General features: G+C 41.5%; 1 protein-coding gene across 5 annotated transcripts in view; it reads left to right on the forward strand.

Moving 5' to 3' along the window:
• ECPAS (Ecm29 proteasome adaptor and scaffold) overlaps positions 1 to 17678 on the forward strand; it is a 110365-nt gene that overhangs the window by 4065 nt on the left and 88622 nt on the right. For 2 of the 5 annotated variants that reach the window (XM_070375116.1, XM_070375115.1), the window contains exon 2: positions 5463 to 5566. The exons of the other annotated variants lie outside the window; for them this stretch is intronic. In XM_070375116.1, coding sequence (XP_070231217.1) covers positions 5545 to 5566 — 22 coding nt within the window. In that variant the 5' untranslated portion in view covers positions 5463 to 5544. The remainder of the gene's footprint in view (positions 1 to 5462; positions 5567 to 17678) is intronic. 5 annotated transcript variants of the gene reach the window in all.

Genomic DNA, 17678 nt, shown 5'->3' on the forward strand with positions numbered 1-17678 from the left:
TTTGTTTAAAAAAGGATTGTGGTAAGATACACATACGTAACAAAATTTACCATCTTAACCATTTTTAAGTGTACAGTTCAGTGGCATTAGGTACTCAATCCATCTTATTTTGATGGGTTTCAAAGTGAATTGGAGACAACAGTACACTTCAGTATTTCAGCACTAGCATTGTTTTAAGTGCTTTGTATATATTGTTTTATTCGTCAATATAATCCTAAGAGGTAGGTAAAGTTATTACTGCTGTTTTATGGCATGGAAAACAGGCATTTTAGACTCCCAAGATCCCACAGCTAGTAGGTGGTAGAGTTAGAGTTGGATCGCAGATGGCTCAATGGCATTGGTAGCCAGCCTTTAGGCTGTACCTCGGTGTACCATAGAGCAGCAAGCCTCCACCTTTTGGGCACCAGGGACCGGTTTTGTGGAAGACAGTTTTTCCATGGACTGGAGGTGGGGAGTGGTTTTGGGATGATTCTCATAAGGAAGGAGCAAACTAGATCCCTTGCATGCACAGCTCACAGTAGGATTTGCACTTCTTTGAGAATCATATGCTGATCTGACAGAAGACGGAGCTCAGGTGGTAATGTGAGTGATGGGGAGTGGCTGTCAATACAGATGAAGCCTGCTTGCCTGAAGCTCACCTCCTGCTATGTGGCTGGCTTCCTAATAGGAAACTGGAGGCTGGGGACCCCTGTCGTAGAGTGTTCATGCTGATGAAGAGATGAAGTCAGATGCATTCCTAAATTCTCAGCTACATGTTACTTTAATCCAGTTATCTGACTGCTTTTTAACACTGCTGTGGGCGACAAAAGAAGTCTGCTGATGGAATTAAAATACTATTGAGAAGAAAGAGGAAGACTACATGTAAAGAGATATGTCAGGATCAAACTGTATGAGTTGTTACAGATTATACTAGAAGGCAGTGGCAACCCACTCCAGTACTCTTGCCTGGAAAATCCCATGAACGGAGGAGCCTGGTAGGCTGCAGTCCATGGGGTCACTAGGAGTCGGACACGACTGAGCGACTTCACTTACATGTTTCACTTTCATGCACTGGAGAAGGAAATGGCAACCCACTCCAGTGTTCTTGCCTGGAGAATCCCAGGGACAGGGGAGCCTGGTGGGCTGCCGTTTATGGGGTCGCACAGAGTCGGACACGACTGAAGCGACTTAGCAGCAACTTAGCAGCAGCAGAGTAATATTAACAGTTTTGGTCCTCAGGTGTGTTATTTTGAGATGTGTAGCTGGTAACACTGCCTTTCTATAGATTTTAAATCTTTGTGTTTTACCATTGCACTTGGAGTGATATGCATGTTAAAAATTTAAATGGCATCTGTAGCTCTCAGTCGTATCTGCTACCACACTTTAGGAGCTCCTGAGGAGGAGAACTGATGGGTAGGCTTGTCTTTTACTCTTCTCTTTCTCTTCTCTTTTCTTTTCTCCCTCTCCCTCTCTCTCTTTCTTTTTTTTCCGAGTAGTGTCATGGAGTGGTATCATGTATGAAGGTTGCCAAAAGGTAAGCAGGATAATCTTGGGTTGGAATTTGTTAAAATGTTTTATCCTTGCACAAACATCCTGCCATTGTCACTTTGAATCAGGTGATTGTAATAGAACAATGGTAAAGCTAATGTTTATTGAGAGCTTACTGTTGTGTTCTGATCACTTTGTACATATTAATTGATTGAATCCTTACAACCCCGTGACTTTGGTAGTTATTGTCTGGTGGAGCTGTCCTCATATTACAGAGCTGGGGCTTGAACTCAGATTCTTTGATTCCAGAGTTTATGTTAATCCTGTGCTACCGTTGTACTGCTGTCTCTGAAAGGGAAACTGCAGTTTATAAGAAGATCAGCATGGCTTTTTTCCCAATGTCTTGCTAGCCTCCAGAAGAAACCTCTTATAGTGTATAAAATGTTACAAGATTCTGATGTTCATTGAATAGGACATAATAGGTTTTTGGGGAAGATGCTGAAATAGAGAACGATTATTTCTGACTGTTAAAGGCAGTTCTGAAATCTAGTTTGTAAATTACTTAAGATCACAGTCTGTAGTTTTCTTTCTTTATATTTAGGGTAATGTAACTGTTTGGAATGGGATGAAATTCAGTGCAAGGCATGTGGACTAGTTTTTCCTCTAATATTATCCTCTGCCAATGCATGGAAATGTTGACATTGTAGTTATATTTTAGCAGTGGGTAGGGAGATTTCTGACTGAGGGGAGGAAGCATTTGAGACTTTTCACCTGGTCAGCTGTTCATTGGTTTCATATTTTGGGCTGTATAATTCTAAGGCATCCTTAGAACCTGATCTTCATTGGGGTAAAGGCGACTCCGGAAGGAGCAACAGCCTGGACTCTCAAAGACATTGATGCTACTCAACTTGACCACTTGACACAGCCACTTTAATTTTCAGATGTTGGCTAGATAGTCATCATGTCATATGTCTTCTGAGAGAGTCTCTGCCAGAGCCAGGCATCTTAGTGGCTCTTTTAGGGAATGAGACGGGGAGGCTCTAAGTGTAGCTGTGTAGGTGAACATGAGTCTGAGCACACTGAAATAGCCCCCGAGAGATGGCTGTTTTAATGGCAGCCATGCATGCAGCTGAGCTGAACTGTGTAAACAGGCTAAATCAAGCCAGTATCATCTCTGTTTTGGTTACTTAGCCAAAAAGGAAGGTTACAATGGAAAATAGCAATGGTATTTCTGCTTTTTATAACTTGTTGTTTTTCACTTCTACCTCATCTTGTTTTAAATTCTGCTTGCACTAACTTGTAATATTTCATAAGGGCCAATGTAGGCGAGAATAATCGGCACTGGGGCATTCGACTTTGTTCAGAAGATAGATGTTAAAATTGTAGGCACTGCCAGTGTGCTCAGATGGTCTGATCCAAGTTGCTGGTCTCTGGTTTCAGTCCTGGCCAGTCTCTGCTGTGATGCTTGCTGTCTTACAGGCCTTGTTTTCCCCACACATTTTCGGGTTCAATAAGCAGACTTTAAAAATGGAGTGACTAGCTTATGGTCCTGGCCTCATAGAGCTTATCATTCAGTGTCATTTTTTTCGTTAGTTGCTCACTCATGTCTGACTCTTTGTGACACCATGGATTGTAGCCTGTCAGGTTCCTCTGTCCATGGAATTCTCCAGGCAAATATACTGGAGTGGGTAGCCATTCCCTTCAGGGGATCTTCCTGACCCAGGGATCAAACTCGGGACTCCTGCAGTGCAGGCAGAGTCTATACCGCCTGAGCCACCAGGGAAGCCCCAGCGTAGAGGGAGGTTTATATATAAATATAAATAACTGATTGGAAGTATGATATGAAAAATGTCTAACGTTCTTTAGAAATGTCAAGGAGTGAGACATTGTAGTCCAGGTTAACGGAACATTACTTGAGCTAAGACATAGAGATTGAAAAATATGTATTTTTAGAGAAAGTTCAAGTGAGTCTGATATATGATGGCTGCATGAAATTCTGGGAAAGGAGTTAAAGATTGGAGTTAAGGTGCTTGGCCCTTTCTGCCTTTTACAGTTTGAGATCTTGAGCAAATTGTATTACCTTACTAAGTCTCTGTTTCTTTCCCATAAGAAATGCAGTGTTGTTAGGCTTAATATACATGTTAATGCACTGTACAGACAGTTAAATTCTATATAAATTATTATTCTTGGTGAGGAATGGTGGTAGGAAGTAAAGCTGGGAAGATAGCTTGGGACTGGCTTGCATAGGAATGCCAACACAACTAGTCTGAACTTTGTTCTGTAGACAGTAGAGGAGCATCAAAGGCTTTTAAGCAGGGAATGTAACATGAGTAGATCCTTTTATAAGTTTAACAGGTGGCCGTGATGTTAACATTGATTGCAAGGGTCCAGAGACCAAGAGCAGCAAGGCTAAAAGAAAGGTAAATATTACAGTAGCCAAGTTAGCAGAAGCTTAAGGTCTGAACTGGGATAGTAGAAGTGGATTCGACAGGTAATATAATCTAAAATCCTGAAAATAGGCAGAAACTATTGGCTGAATAGTAGGGAGTTATTCATTGGAGGAGTTAGAGATGATTCTAAGAATCTACCTGAGAGATTACAAGGAGAGAGAATGTGGCCTCTAGACAGATTTTGGGAGTTAAGAATAGAGATAAGAGAGAACAGGTTTGTGTTCAAGAAATAGTAAATCATTTGTTGAATGAATGGGTTAAATTATTGAGGCACCCATGTTGAGTTGTCTAGGGAGACTGTTTCGAACAGTGACTAAAACCTCTGGCCTTGAAGTCAGAACTAGTTTTGAATCCTGATCTTGCCACATTTTATTTTTTTTAGATATTTATTTGGTTGCTTCAGGTCTTAGTCACGACTTGCAAGCTTCTCTCTGGTAGCATTGCACAGGCTTAGTTGGCCTGTAGCAGGTGGGATCTCAGTTCCCAGACCGGGGAACCAACCTGCATACCCTTCATTGAAAGATAGATTCTTAACCACTGGACCACTGGGGAAATCCCTGCCGTTTTTAAGTTTTAATGTCAAAGGACCTAACTTTGGGGCCTGGATTTCTCATTTGTAAAGTGGGATAACAGAGCTATTTTACAGGGTTGTTCTAAGAGTGGAAAGAAATGATATACGCTAAGGACTTTGGTATAGTGCTGGGCATGGGTTGCAGATGTGCGGGAACTTTGATTCTGAGGCTTGGGAGAATGTGGGGTGATGTGGACAGATTGTCCAGAAGACAGCTGTCTGGGGCTATGCATAGATAAGGTTGAGAGGAAGTCAGAAAGAACCAGGGAAGGGGATCAAAAGTGTCAAAAGAGGGCAAAGGTTCCCACGGTAATGCCTATCAACCATTTACATTCTCAATTGTTGTAATGTGTTAATAACATGTGTGCCCACCCACTAATGCTCTTATAAAAATATGGTATAAATCAGACACTTTGTTCTAATTGTAATATAAAGTTTTGTATGTTTATGATATATATGTACACGCACAATATGTATGTTTATTGGAGTTTTCTAGCCTTAATAACTACCAGTATGTGTGTGTGTATATACATATATATGTATGTATATATATATAAAATATATAAAGTATTAGCGTATTACTTCTACACACTCAATTTTTCTTTAACTTAGCATACTTGATTTACAATGTTGTGTCTGGTGTACAGCTAAGTGCTTGTTATACATATTTATTCCTTTTCATGTTATTTTACATTATGTTTTATTACAGGATATTGAATATAGTTCCCTGTCCCATACAGTAGGACCTTATTTCTACACACCAAATTTTATTTATGGACATGTTCCTTACTATTTCTCCAGTTTGGAAATGACTGTAATTTCCCCCCTTATTCTGAATTTGCAAAAGCAGGGCATGCATCAAAGTAGGAGATCTTAGCATAAAAATGAAAATTGCTTATTTTGTTCTTTTAAATGGTAGCTATAAATATAAATCTTTTAATTGTTTTTTTTTTCCCTGGTGTTCTAAATAATAGATTCTTTATACAATTGCATATGTACGAGTGGATGAACATACCATTGGTGATCCAGAGGATTTTTGTCAAGACTGGATAAACCATGTATCACATTGATTGTAGAGGTTAGTAGATTTAGTTCCTTAGGATGTGTGCATTTTTTGTAGTAGCATTTAAAAATGCATAAATTTATCAAGTAGCTTTCCCCCACAAGATCTTCATGGGTTTTTCTCCTCTGACTGTCCTGAGAGAACCAGTGAACTTCATATTAGTTTTTATTTATGTGAAGCTTCTAGTCTGTCGTTATCACATAAACATTAACATTTAAAAAATTATCAAGAAAAAGATAAAACTTAAAGGTGTTGCTTAGCAGTGTGTGCAAGGAAAAGGGTGTGGGTGTTAGTTCACCAGTAGTATTGTATACCACAACCAAAAAAGCATGACTTTATGTGCTCCAGGAGGGTCATCATGGGTTTGTTTTATTTGTGAAAAGAGGTATTGAGAAAGGCATCATCATGGTAATTGGGTATTCCTAATTCTGCCAATTTGACATGCACTGTGATGGAAAAGCCGTTAATTCTGCTTCATTCTGAGGCTGAGCAAGAATATGGTGTCAGGTTCACTCTTGGGTGACACTGGATAGTCCTGTGATTGAAGCTCTAAATTCAGATTGTAATTCTCTGATATTATGAGTTCAACATCCACGAGTACCTGAGATTTTGTAGCTTCGGTCCAAAGGTACATTTTGTTGCTATCTTTCAATTTAACTACTGGATTCCTCTTCGCCCAGGTCATGCTACTGTTTCTTGGTGTGTACTTTGCTGCTAATGGTGTATGATGCCTTAATTCATTTAGGTGGAATTTTGAGTGATGAAATGAATGGAATATTTTGTAAACCAAAGTTCAACTTTAGAATAAACTTGAGTTTATTTTTGCTATTTCACATATTTTTGTTCCATAACAGAAAAGTGGAAAATTGAAAGGTTGGGTAAAGGGTTTAGGAGAGAAATGAGGACATTATTTGCGCCTAGATTCTTTCTTCGAGCTTTTGGGCCTACATGGATAGACGTGTTAATTTACAATAGACTGAAGGCAAGCAGGTCAAACCACAAATGCTGGGATTTAAATAATGACTTAAATAAAAAGCTTTCCAGAGTTTACAGATCCAAGTGAGGGTTGTCGTAAGTAATTAACTGCTTTGGGTGGATCTCAACCAGCACACATTTGACTTGTATGCAGTCTGACCTCTTGCATAGTATGTATCATCTCCTTTAAGCCGACTTTCATAAGCTGAACTAATCTTTCTGCTCATCAGTTTACTAACACTGACTTCTGACTGGCCTCTGCCAGCGACTGTCTCTGGGGAAGAGGGCCTCTCTGGGGGTTGGGAGTGTTTGTGGCCCTCAGTGCGTCTGGAGTTTGGCGCACGTTCATTAAATCTAGGGCACAGGTGAGCACTGCTGTTTCTTCACTTGACCCAGCCCTGCCAAGCCAACTGTCATTTCTTCCACCCCACCCTCTTTGTGTGTGCTGTTGCAGGGGTTGGTCAGCGGGGGAGTGAGGGGCTGTGTGTGTTTGAGCAGGGAGGGGAGAGCATTGCTCTGGGCTATCATGGGTTGGTAGTGGGCTTAAAGTAGCCTGAAATATGCAGATGGCTAGGACTTCTGAAGTAGCTGAAGAAGGCCGGCCACTTTCCGCTTCCCTGGAAAGAGTCTAGTCACTAGTGCATCCTGATGCAGGGGTTTCCACAGGGGAGTGTCTGCTTGGCCCCTGGGGGTATTTAAGACTGGTGGGTTGGGGAACAGGAAGATGGCTTGTCTGATTGCCTTGGTTCTGGGGTGAAGGAGTCTCAGCAGGGACTTTGTCAGCTGGAACCTCCTGCTCAGGACATCATTGCCTGAGAAGTTTCTTATCTACTGCCTGCTGGGTTCTCAGGCTGCCCTGGCTGGAGGGAGGCAACTGCCGCAGGCACCATGGTGGATTATCTCCCACTGGGAATGGATTCCGCACCTCCCCCTCCCTCCATCGCCCCCGACCCCGCTCGTGTTACTATATTTGTATTTACTGCTGGACTCCTCCACATTTTCTTTTTAATACATTTGTGTTTAATGAGTTCCTTAAAAAAAAAAGTGGGAAACAGGGGCAAGCTTATCTTTAAAAACACAGAATGACATCACAGTTGTAAGCATTAATTCCCAAAGAAGTATCCTACTGATCTCATTTAGATTTTGCCAAGTATTAGAGTGACATTTGGTGACCCAAAATGGTAAATAGAAATCAGTAGATGTGAAGTTGTTCAGTCGTGTCCGACTCTTTGCGATCCCATGGACTGCAGCCCACTGCAGGCTCCTCCGTCCATGGACTTTTTCAGGCAAAAGTGCTGGAGTGGGTTGCCATTTCTTTCTCCAGAGGATCTTCCTGACCCAGGGATCAAACACAGGTCTCCCACATTGCAGGCAGACGATTTACTATCTGAGCCACCTGGGAATTTCAATAGATGATGTGGACTGTCACTACCAGTTGGTATGTGGTTAGATTTTTTAATTCTGGCAGATTGATCTGCCAGAAGAGATTGAGTATTACATATAAAATCTAGATTCCAGTTAGGGCGTCCTTCTTCGTAGTTTTAGCCTTTATCTCCTAATTGAAGAGATTGTCAAAGTCCAGAGGGACTCACTGCACTATGCCTGCACTCTATCACATCCAATTTTTGTGAATTTTTTAGTTTAAGTTAATGCTTTTCTTGGCTTCTGGGCCCCATTTCTGAAAACCCTTGTCAGTTTGGACATGAAACCCATGCGTTTCGCCGGTGATACACACACACACAGACAGACACATACACATACACACCCTTGTTAATTTGGACATGAAACCTACGTGTTTCACTGGTGACACCCACACACACACACAGATGCACACAGACACGTAGACACACCCCTCTCTCCCTAAGCATTTCAGGAATTCACTTAGCTCTAAAGCAGCTCTTAACTCTTGGATGTAGGGAGTCATGGGGAAAGGCCTTGACTTCTGCCCTTTCCTGGTCTGGCCTCCCCTTCCATCTTTCTTTTTTTCTCCTATCCTTCTCTTTGCGATAACTTCTGTACCCCACCTTATTTGGAGCAGAACAGGTCTGTCACCTTCAAACCTTCTGGATTTCCCTCTACCTCTTCTTTTTTTAAAAAAGCCTTAAGCACTTATGATATTAAAAACATACAGTCCTTTTCTGAAGAGATTCTGATGTCATGTGTAATGAATTGCTACCAATCCCCTCCTTTCCTTTGCTGCAGAGTTATCAACCGAAATAGCTTTTCCAGTGCATGAGGAATTAATTTTGCATACACCCAACAGGTATTTGAGCAGCTTCTTTCTGTGAGGCACTGCGTTAAATGCTGGGATACCGAGACTAAGTCACAGTGTCTCAACCTGCAGAATTCTGGAGATGGATGAACAAATGGGTACCATTATGTGGAAGCGCATCTCACAGAGCTGTACGGTCTTGGGAAGGAAGATTGGCCAGTGGCAAAATGCACAGCGACAGATAACAAGTGCCAGGGGAGATATAGAAAAGGGCTTTGAGAGTTTGTTGAGCCAGAAAGGGATGTGTAAGTGTGAAGCATGTAGTATTTGAGCTGGACCTCAAATGGAGAAGAGTTGGGTATGTGGAGACAGAGAGATGGTCAGGAGAGGTTGGGAGAGTATTCCTGGATGAGGACTAGGTCGAAAAAAAGAGCTGGGCAGAAAGAACACAGGGCGCACTTAAGCAGCTCTTGCAGTGTGGACGGCTGGTGGGGAGTAATGTGATGCATGGTCGGGAAGGTCCTTTGTGGCTGGACTGGTCCACTCTTAGGAAGGACTTCCTGTCTCCTTTGATATTCACCCCAGGCATATGCTACATGTTCTAGCTGCTACTTACTTTTTTAATGTCCTTTTTTCCCCTAAGACTTTTTTTTTTTTGATGCGGACCATTTTTAAAGTCTTTTAATCTGTTACCATATTGCTTCTATTTTATGTTTTGGTTTTCTGGCTGCAAGGCCTGTGGGATCTAGGTTCCTTTACCAGGGATTGAACCTGCATCCCCTGTGGTGGAACACAAGGTCTTAACCACTGTACCACTAGGGAAGTCCCTTTTAATGTACTTTAATGGAAGTAGATCTGTTTTTTTTTTCCTCTTGGCAAAGACTGTCTATTTGCATTTGGACCCAGTGGTAAGGTGAATTTCCCTGAGGGCTTCCCTGGTGACTCAGATTGTAAAGAATCTGCCTGCAATGCGGGAGGCCTGGATTTGATTCCTGGTTTGGAAAGATCCCCTGGAGAAGGGAACAGCTACCCACTCCAGTATCCTGGCCTGGAGAATTCCATGGACTGTAGAGTCCATGGGGTTGCAAAGAGTCAGACACAACTGAGCAACTTTGACTTACTTATCCGGTGGTAACGTGGTGTAAGCAAAAATGGGATACTTACTATAAGGAATCAGGGAGTCTTACGGATATAAGAGGGGCTCTCAGGAGGGGTTTGGAACTAGGAATTAGAGGTCCTCTAGTTCTTCCAGCTTCTCTGTGCACCTGAGGAAGAGATGGATGAGTCAGGGGCCATTCCTGTCACATTGGCTGTGGTCAGGGTACAAAGTCATGTTGTTCATAGTTGTCTAGCAAGGCTTAGCGTCATCCCCGCCCGCTTTCTCCGCCTCAGCCTTGCTGTAATGTAGCATTTCAGAAGGAGCTTTGGGTTGGTACTTGGACCAGGAGGTTGAATCCTAGCCCTGCCACTTCCTACTCAGCATTCTCAATGACTTCTAGGCTCTGTTTCCTCGTCTGTAAGTTGAAGCGAATATTACCTACTTCAGTAAACAGTATTAATACTTCAGAGGGTGGTAACTGTGTTCTGTTGTGCACTTTGAGGTTAAAGACCTCTCTTGGTTCAACTTGTGACTCTGTGTCATTAGCTTTGACCTTTGGCAAGTCAGTCAGGATCCTGAGCCCGTTTTTTTCATCTACAAATGCAGACAATAGCTGCTCACCTCACAGGCCTTTTGAGGCTCAAATGGCCATGTAAAACTGCTTTTTGACTGTAATATATTCACATACATGTGAAGCAGAAGAAATTGAATACTTTTAGGGAGTCTGTTTCCTTGTGAAATTATTCTTTAATAGTCTAGTGTATTTCAGTGGTAACTTGACAGATCTTTCTCAAAATATCCTGTAGTGTTGGATTGTTAATTGATTAATGATGCTGTGAGCAGTGGTCCAAGTATTTTCAGCTTTCCCTTTCAATCTCATCTTCCACTTCAGGCTTCTCAACCTTATTTATAATTTAAAATTTGCTTTCACATTCAGAAAAAAAAATAATGTTTGTAGAGAATTTAAACAAATGTAAAGAAATCTGAAACCTGTCCCCCTGGAATAACCATTTTTCTCTTTTTAATTCACACAAGTAATTCATGCTCATGAAATACTGATAAATTAGTAATGACATAGAATTAAACCAGCAAGCCAGAAAAGAATCCTCTGAAATGCCACCACCTGGGGTAATTACTACCTTAAATATAGTCCTTGCCCCGGTCCTTTTGACAGTAATGCTTTTCTTGCATACTTTCTAAGGAATGTTTTGATGTGTAAGTTGTCATGAAGAGGTGATTCATCTAAGGAAAGAGAGTTATGCTTTTTCTTTTCAAGGAAATGGCAACCCACCAGTGTTCTTGCCTGGAAAATCCCAAGGACGGGGGAGCCTGGTGGGCTGCTGTCTATTGGGTCACACAGAGTCAGACACGACTGAAGCGACTTAGAAGCAGCAGCTTTTTCTTTTCTTCTTTCTTTTTCATTTTTTAAAATATTTTTTCCTTAAGTGATAATATGAGTGAAAGCCACCTTGTCTAGTTCTGTGAGAAAATAGCATTTCTTCCCTGACTCAGAGGCCAAAGTTATATTTTTTGGAGAGCTACGAAGAATGAGTGATTTATCTGGACAGTTTTATTTCTCAAGGATAATGATATGTTTTCAGAATTATCCATGACTAATGGTAGATAACACTGAAATGAAGCCCTTAAACTTTTCCTGGGTTATTTCTTTCTTGAGGGTTAGGAGGAAGGAAGATCCTTTCTGTCCCTTTAGCTGGAGAAATTGAAGATAGGTGAATAATAAGAATCAAAGAATTATTCAATGAAAAGTGAATGAATATATTTATTCTTAGTAGATTTTTTTTTCCCTACATGAATATAATAGCTGATATAAGCTAAACTGAAAATTGTTTATTTGGGGATTTAAGAATCTCTGTTTCTGTTATGTTCCCCTCTATACTAAGTGTTTTTTAGAAGCTTTTTTAGGTTTGCAGCAAGACTGACAGGGAGGCACAGAGGTTTCCCATATGCCTCGCCCTGCCCGCCAGATGGCACATCTCTCACCAGGGATGGAGCCACACTGACACATTGTAACTACCCCTCTTCTGAAGTCCACACCATGGTTGGCTCTCGGTGCTGTGTCCTCAGTGGGTTTGGACAGATGTATAATGATACATATCCATCATTGTAATATCGCAGAGTATTTTCACTGCTCTACAATCCTCTGTGCTTGTCATATTCATCCCTCCTCCCCTCTTCCTCCCTGGCAACTGCTGGTCTTTTTACTGTCTCCTTTTGCAGAACATCATATAGTTAGAATCATAGCATGTAGTGTTTTCAGATCGTCTTCTTTCACATAGTAATATGCCTTTAAGGTTCTTCCATGTCTCTTCATTGTTTGACAGCTCATTTTTGTTGAGTGTTGAGTAATATTTCATTGTCTGTGTGTACCAGTTTATTCATTCACTTGCTGAAGGACCTCTTGGTTGCTTCCAAGCGTTGGCAGTAAGGCTGAACGAATAAAGCTGCTGTAAATGTCCGTGTGCAGGTTTCTCTGTGGACATGTGTTTTCAGCTCCTTTAGGTAAACGCCAAGGACGGCACTTGGCAGATTGTGTGGTAAGAGCGTTTAGTTTCCCAATGGCCGTGTCAGTTTCGTTTCTAACAGTAAATGTTCTTGTTTTTGTTCTCCCATATTCTTTTAAGGCTCCTTTCAAGTTTTAAATTTCTTTATCCTTGAAACATGGATTCTTTAAAAAAATTTTCTCTGTATGTTATTTTTCCTGAAAGAAATATATTTTTACTGAAGAATATTTGAAAAGTACATGAAAATACAAAGAAAAATTACTGATATATTTTCTTTTTATATAGTATCATAAAACAGTTATTATGGTATGTATGTATATTCTTTTTTAACATAATGAAATATTTCAAGTATGAAGAAAAATATACTGAATAATCTTAGAAACAGTTATGTCCCCACTCATCTTTGTCAGATCTGTACATTTTTTGCTGTTCACTTCAGGTCTTTTATTTTTTAATAAGACTAAACATTACTGATAAGATTCAGACTCCCTATGTTACCCTATACAAATTTTCCTTTTTTTCTCTCCTCTCCCCTTCCCTTCTCTTTCACCTAGGGCTTGTCTTTCCTGTGCAGTGTATATCATAAGCAATACACACACACACACACACACACACACACTGAAAAACTTGACATGAGTGGAATTATAATGTACATATCCTGCAACTTCGGAGAAGGCGATGGCACCCTACTCCAGTACTCTTGCCTGGAAAATCCCATGGATGGAGGAGCCTGGTAGGCTGCAGTCCATGGGGTCGCGAAGAGTCAGACACGACTGAGCGACTTTACTTTCACTTTTCACTTTCTTGCATTGGAGAAGGAAATGGCAACCCACTCCAGTGTTCTTGCCTGGAGAATCCCAGGGACGCAGGAGCCTGGTGGGCTGCCGTCTACGGGGTCTCACAGAGTTGGACACAACTGAAGCAGCAGCAGCAGCAGCATCCTGCAACTTGCTTCCTTTGTTTGATCTTAGTTTTTAAGATATTGTTACGCTGGTCCATGTGACATGTGACTCTTGCGTATTTTCATTGTTATATGAGCCTGCCACATTTGCTTTATCCATTTTCCTGGTAACTGACATTTAGATCGTTTCTGCTCTTTCTTTCATTTACTAACCCCGTGGCAATGAACAGTTTCTTTCTTTTTTTTAAGTTTTTATTTATTCACTTATTTTTGGCTGTGCTGGGTCTTTGTTGCTTTGCACAGGCTTTCTCTAGTTGTGGCAGGCGGGGGATTGTCTTTTGTTGCGGTGCGCCGGCTTCTCGTTGTAGAACATGGGCTCCAGGCACGCACGCTTCAGTCGTTGAGGTGCATGGGCTTAATTGCCCTGCAGCATGTGAAGCCTTCCTGCACCAGGGATCCAACCCACGTTACGTGGCCTGCGTTGGCAGGTGGATTCTTATCCACTGTGACACCAGTGAAGGCCCGAAGCAGTTTCTTACAGCTGTCCTTGTGCTTGTCTCTCCCCGGGAGTTTTTCTCCAGGACAGTGATACAGAAGTTGTTTTCTGAGGACTGAGGAATTATGTCTTGCAAATAGGGCACTTGTGGCAGAATGTAAATCAACTCTCACTGTTATTTTATTTAACATTTCTTATGCTGGTGAGACTTTCCCACTGAAGGAAGAAGGGTTACTTCTCTCTTAGAGGGCTGGTGGACTAGTTTGACTAGCACTTCTCTAGAGTATATTCCCCTGGAGTAGAGTTGCCAGGTTGAACGGATGTGCCTGTTGAGCTACAGTGGAGACTGCTTAACTAGAGACTTGTTGCTTGGAGATTGTATCAGTGTACACGCGTGAACAGTAAGCCTCAGTTCCTCTTGGTTGGTTTCCAGTTCTTGCCAACATTTGAAGATTTTTTCTAACGTGAAGTGAAAGTCGATCAGTCGTGTCCAACTCTTTGCAACCCCATGGACTGTACAGTCCATGGAATTCTCCAGGCCAGAATCCTGGGGTGGGTAGCCTTTCCCTTCTTCAGGGGATCTTCTCTACCCAGGGATCAAACCCAGGTTTCCCGCATTGAAGGCAGATTCTTTACCAGCTGAGCTACAAGGGAAGCCCATTTTTCTAATGTAAAAGGTGCGAAATTGTATCTCATTATTGTGTTAGGTTTGCGTATTCCTGATCAGTGTGATTGAGGATCTTTTTCTGTGTTGTTAAGTATATGACTCTCATCTCTGAATTGCCTGCTTATGTCCTTTGTCCATTTAAAAAGTTTGAATTAATTTGCTTTTCCTTGATTTGTAGGAGTTTTTAAAGTATGTTCTTTGCTCAAGTTCTTTTCATTTAAAAACATTGTAGCTATTTATAGCTTATTCTTTTACTTTATGGTGTGTTTTATGATATTTTAAAATCTTAACCTATTGGCCTTTTGTGTTTTGTATTTGAACTTTAGCATTCCCTTTTCAGTTTTCTCTTAAAAGCTTTACAATCTTGCTTCTTACACTTGTGTCATTTATTTACCTGCATGGAATTTTAAATTTTTTTGTTTTTAATACAGGCAAGCAAATTTTTTCCAGTTCTTCCTGACTAGTCCATTTTTTCTTTCCTTAGTTCTCATGACCTCATACTCAGTTTTCTTCCTGTTTTTGTGTGCTGCCTGTCCTTCCCTTTCTCAGACTCTCCTTCCATCCTTAAATGCTCTTGTCTTGAGCAGTCCGTCTCAGGCCTTTTGTTGTTGTTTTCTCCTGCAGATACCATACATGTGTGCTAAGCATAGTACCAGCCTCACCTCTTTCTTCTCTACTCTGTACCCATGCCCACCAAGCTCTGGCACACAGTAGGGTTTCGATTCATGCTGGAATGAGTGTGAGTGAACGAGTGACCTCGACAGGGAGTCTGCTTCACAGGGTGAAAGAAGCAGGGTGCTGGGCCTGGGAGGAGGAGAGAATCTGGAGGAGCAGGCAGGAGGAGGTCCATTATAGGTTGACACGTTTGGACTTAGCTTCTTATTCATAGTAATGAGCTTTCTCTGGTGTTGTTTTCTGACCTTTGAATTTGTACATTTTCCCATTGTCACAGATACCACCTGAATCTGGCAAATTCTTATGCCCTTCTGGTGATTCTCTCAAACAGGGCTCCTTGTAGAAGGTGCAGTGTACAGGGATCCTGCCCTATAAAACGCAGCTCATCACGGTAGACAGTTGCATGGGTGGTGGTGTTCAGTTGCTCAGTCGTGTCTGACTCTGTGACCCCCATGGACTGCAGCATGCCAGGCTTCCCTGTCCTTCACTATCTCCTGGAGTTTGATCAAACTCGTGTCCATCGAGTTGGTGATGCCATCCAACCAGCTCATCCTCTGTTTCCCCCTTCTCCTCATAGGTAGGCAAAGGTTTTTAGACTGAACGTCAGAAGACCCCGTTCTAGTTCATACATGGCTGTAATTACCTTTGTGATGTTAGGTGACCTTAAAATTCATGGTGCTTTTGAGTGTTCAACAGTGTTTCAGTCCTCTCTAAGTCGAGTAGAAACCTTTCTTTGTGCGAGTTTCAAAACAAATTTTTCTTCTTGACTTGGGCAGTAGTTACATAGGTGTTTATAATAATTCATTAAATTACACTTAAATCTTGCACACATTTCTAAATGTTTTATTTCACAATGAAGGAGATTTTAAAAACCCACAAAAGACAAGGCTTCTTTACATCCTTCATGAGCCAAAAAAAATTCAAGTTGGATTAAAGACTTGGAAATAGAAAGGAAAATTGTAAGAGCTAGAAGAAAACACAGATAAGTGTGTGTGTGTTGGGGTTGCCAGGACCACCCCAGGCTCCATGACTTACTGGGATTCACAGGACTACGCACTTACTTGTACTCATGGCTAATATTTATTACCATGAAAGGATAAAAAGCAGCAGTCTGGAGGAAGCCAGGTGCATGCTTCTGAGAGTCCTCTCCCAGTTGAGGCACGTGGGACATGAGTAATTCTTCAGCAGTGAGTTAGGAACTCACACAAGTTAAGACAGCACGTGTGAAGTGTTGTCCGCAGGGGAGGTTCATTAGAGACTCATTACTGAAGGCTTTTATTTGGTGCTCTTCACATTGGCACCTTCTGCCTAACACGTTGCAAAATTCCAGATTCTCAGGAGGAAAGCATGTGGGGAGCATACCGCATACTGTTTGCACAAACGGTTCAGACACAGCCAGTCGCTCTTCATCAGCCCTGGCTGTAGTGGGAACCCTCCTGAATCCAAGCTTTCCCGTGGCAGCCAAGGACTGGCCTTGACTGACAAAACCCTGTAAGGAGAGCAGTGTCAGGCCCGCTGTGTTAACTCTTTCCTGTAGAATATAGTATTTTTATAATCTTAGGGTTAAAAAGGTATTTCTAAGCATGGCTAGAAACTCAGAAGCCATAAAATGAAGGAATGGTACATTGATATTTGAAAAACTTAGATACAATAAGAAAAAAGTCACTAGGCGTACTGGGAAAAAAGCATTTTAATTTATGGGGGAACAGGCAGAAATGTTTTCAATATTATATAGAAGCTTTTAGAACTTAGCAGGTCAAAAGAATAAGATAATTCACTGAAGAAGATATTTCAAATGACCAATAAATATTTTAAAAGATACTTTACCTCAGTAATAAAATATATATGAAACAATAGTGTGGTTCTTTCTCATCTATCATATTCAACTAAGATGGATTACTTACAATCTTGGTAAGATTGATTAGATTACTCAGTATAGACAGGAATAGAGGGAAATTGGTATTTACGTGTACTGCTAGTGGTATGCTATGCCATGCTAAGTCACTTCAGTCGTGTCCGACTCTGTGCGACCCCATAAACGGCAGCCCACCAGGCTCCCCCGTCCCTGGGATTCTCCAGGCAAGAACACTGGAGTGGGTTGCCAATTCCTTCTCCAGCACATGAAAGTGAAAAGTGAAAGTGAAGTTGCTCAGTCGTGGCCAACTCCTAGCGACCCCATGGACTGCAGCCTACCAGGCTCCTCCGTCCATAGGATTTTCCAGGCAAAAGTACTGGAGTGGGGTGCCATTGCCTTCTCCGGCTAGTGGTATAAAGGATCATAACCTTTTGAAGGGCATTTTTCAAAACTCTCTTCAACTTGACACTCCTACACTTTGCCTTAGTAGTCCCCTTTCTAGGGTTTTAGCTTACAGAAACCCATCCAAGTGCACAGATACACAGGGATAAAGATGGTCTTTGGAGCATTGCTTGTGGTTCTGTAATCTGGTAATAGCACACATAGCTGAATAAAATCATTCTTCCTCTAAAGTTGCTATTATCAATTAGATCTTTACTTAGTGTCGAGTGACTGAACTGGACTGATGGAAAGATACTTAAAATTTTATACATATCTCAAGTTTT

Source organism: Bos mutus, chromosome 8 (assembly GCF_027580195.1).
Source record: "Bos mutus isolate GX-2022 chromosome 8, NWIPB_WYAK_1.1, whole genome shotgun sequence".
Classification (NCBI taxonomy): Eukaryota; Metazoa; Chordata; class Mammalia; order Artiodactyla; family Bovidae; genus Bos; species Bos mutus.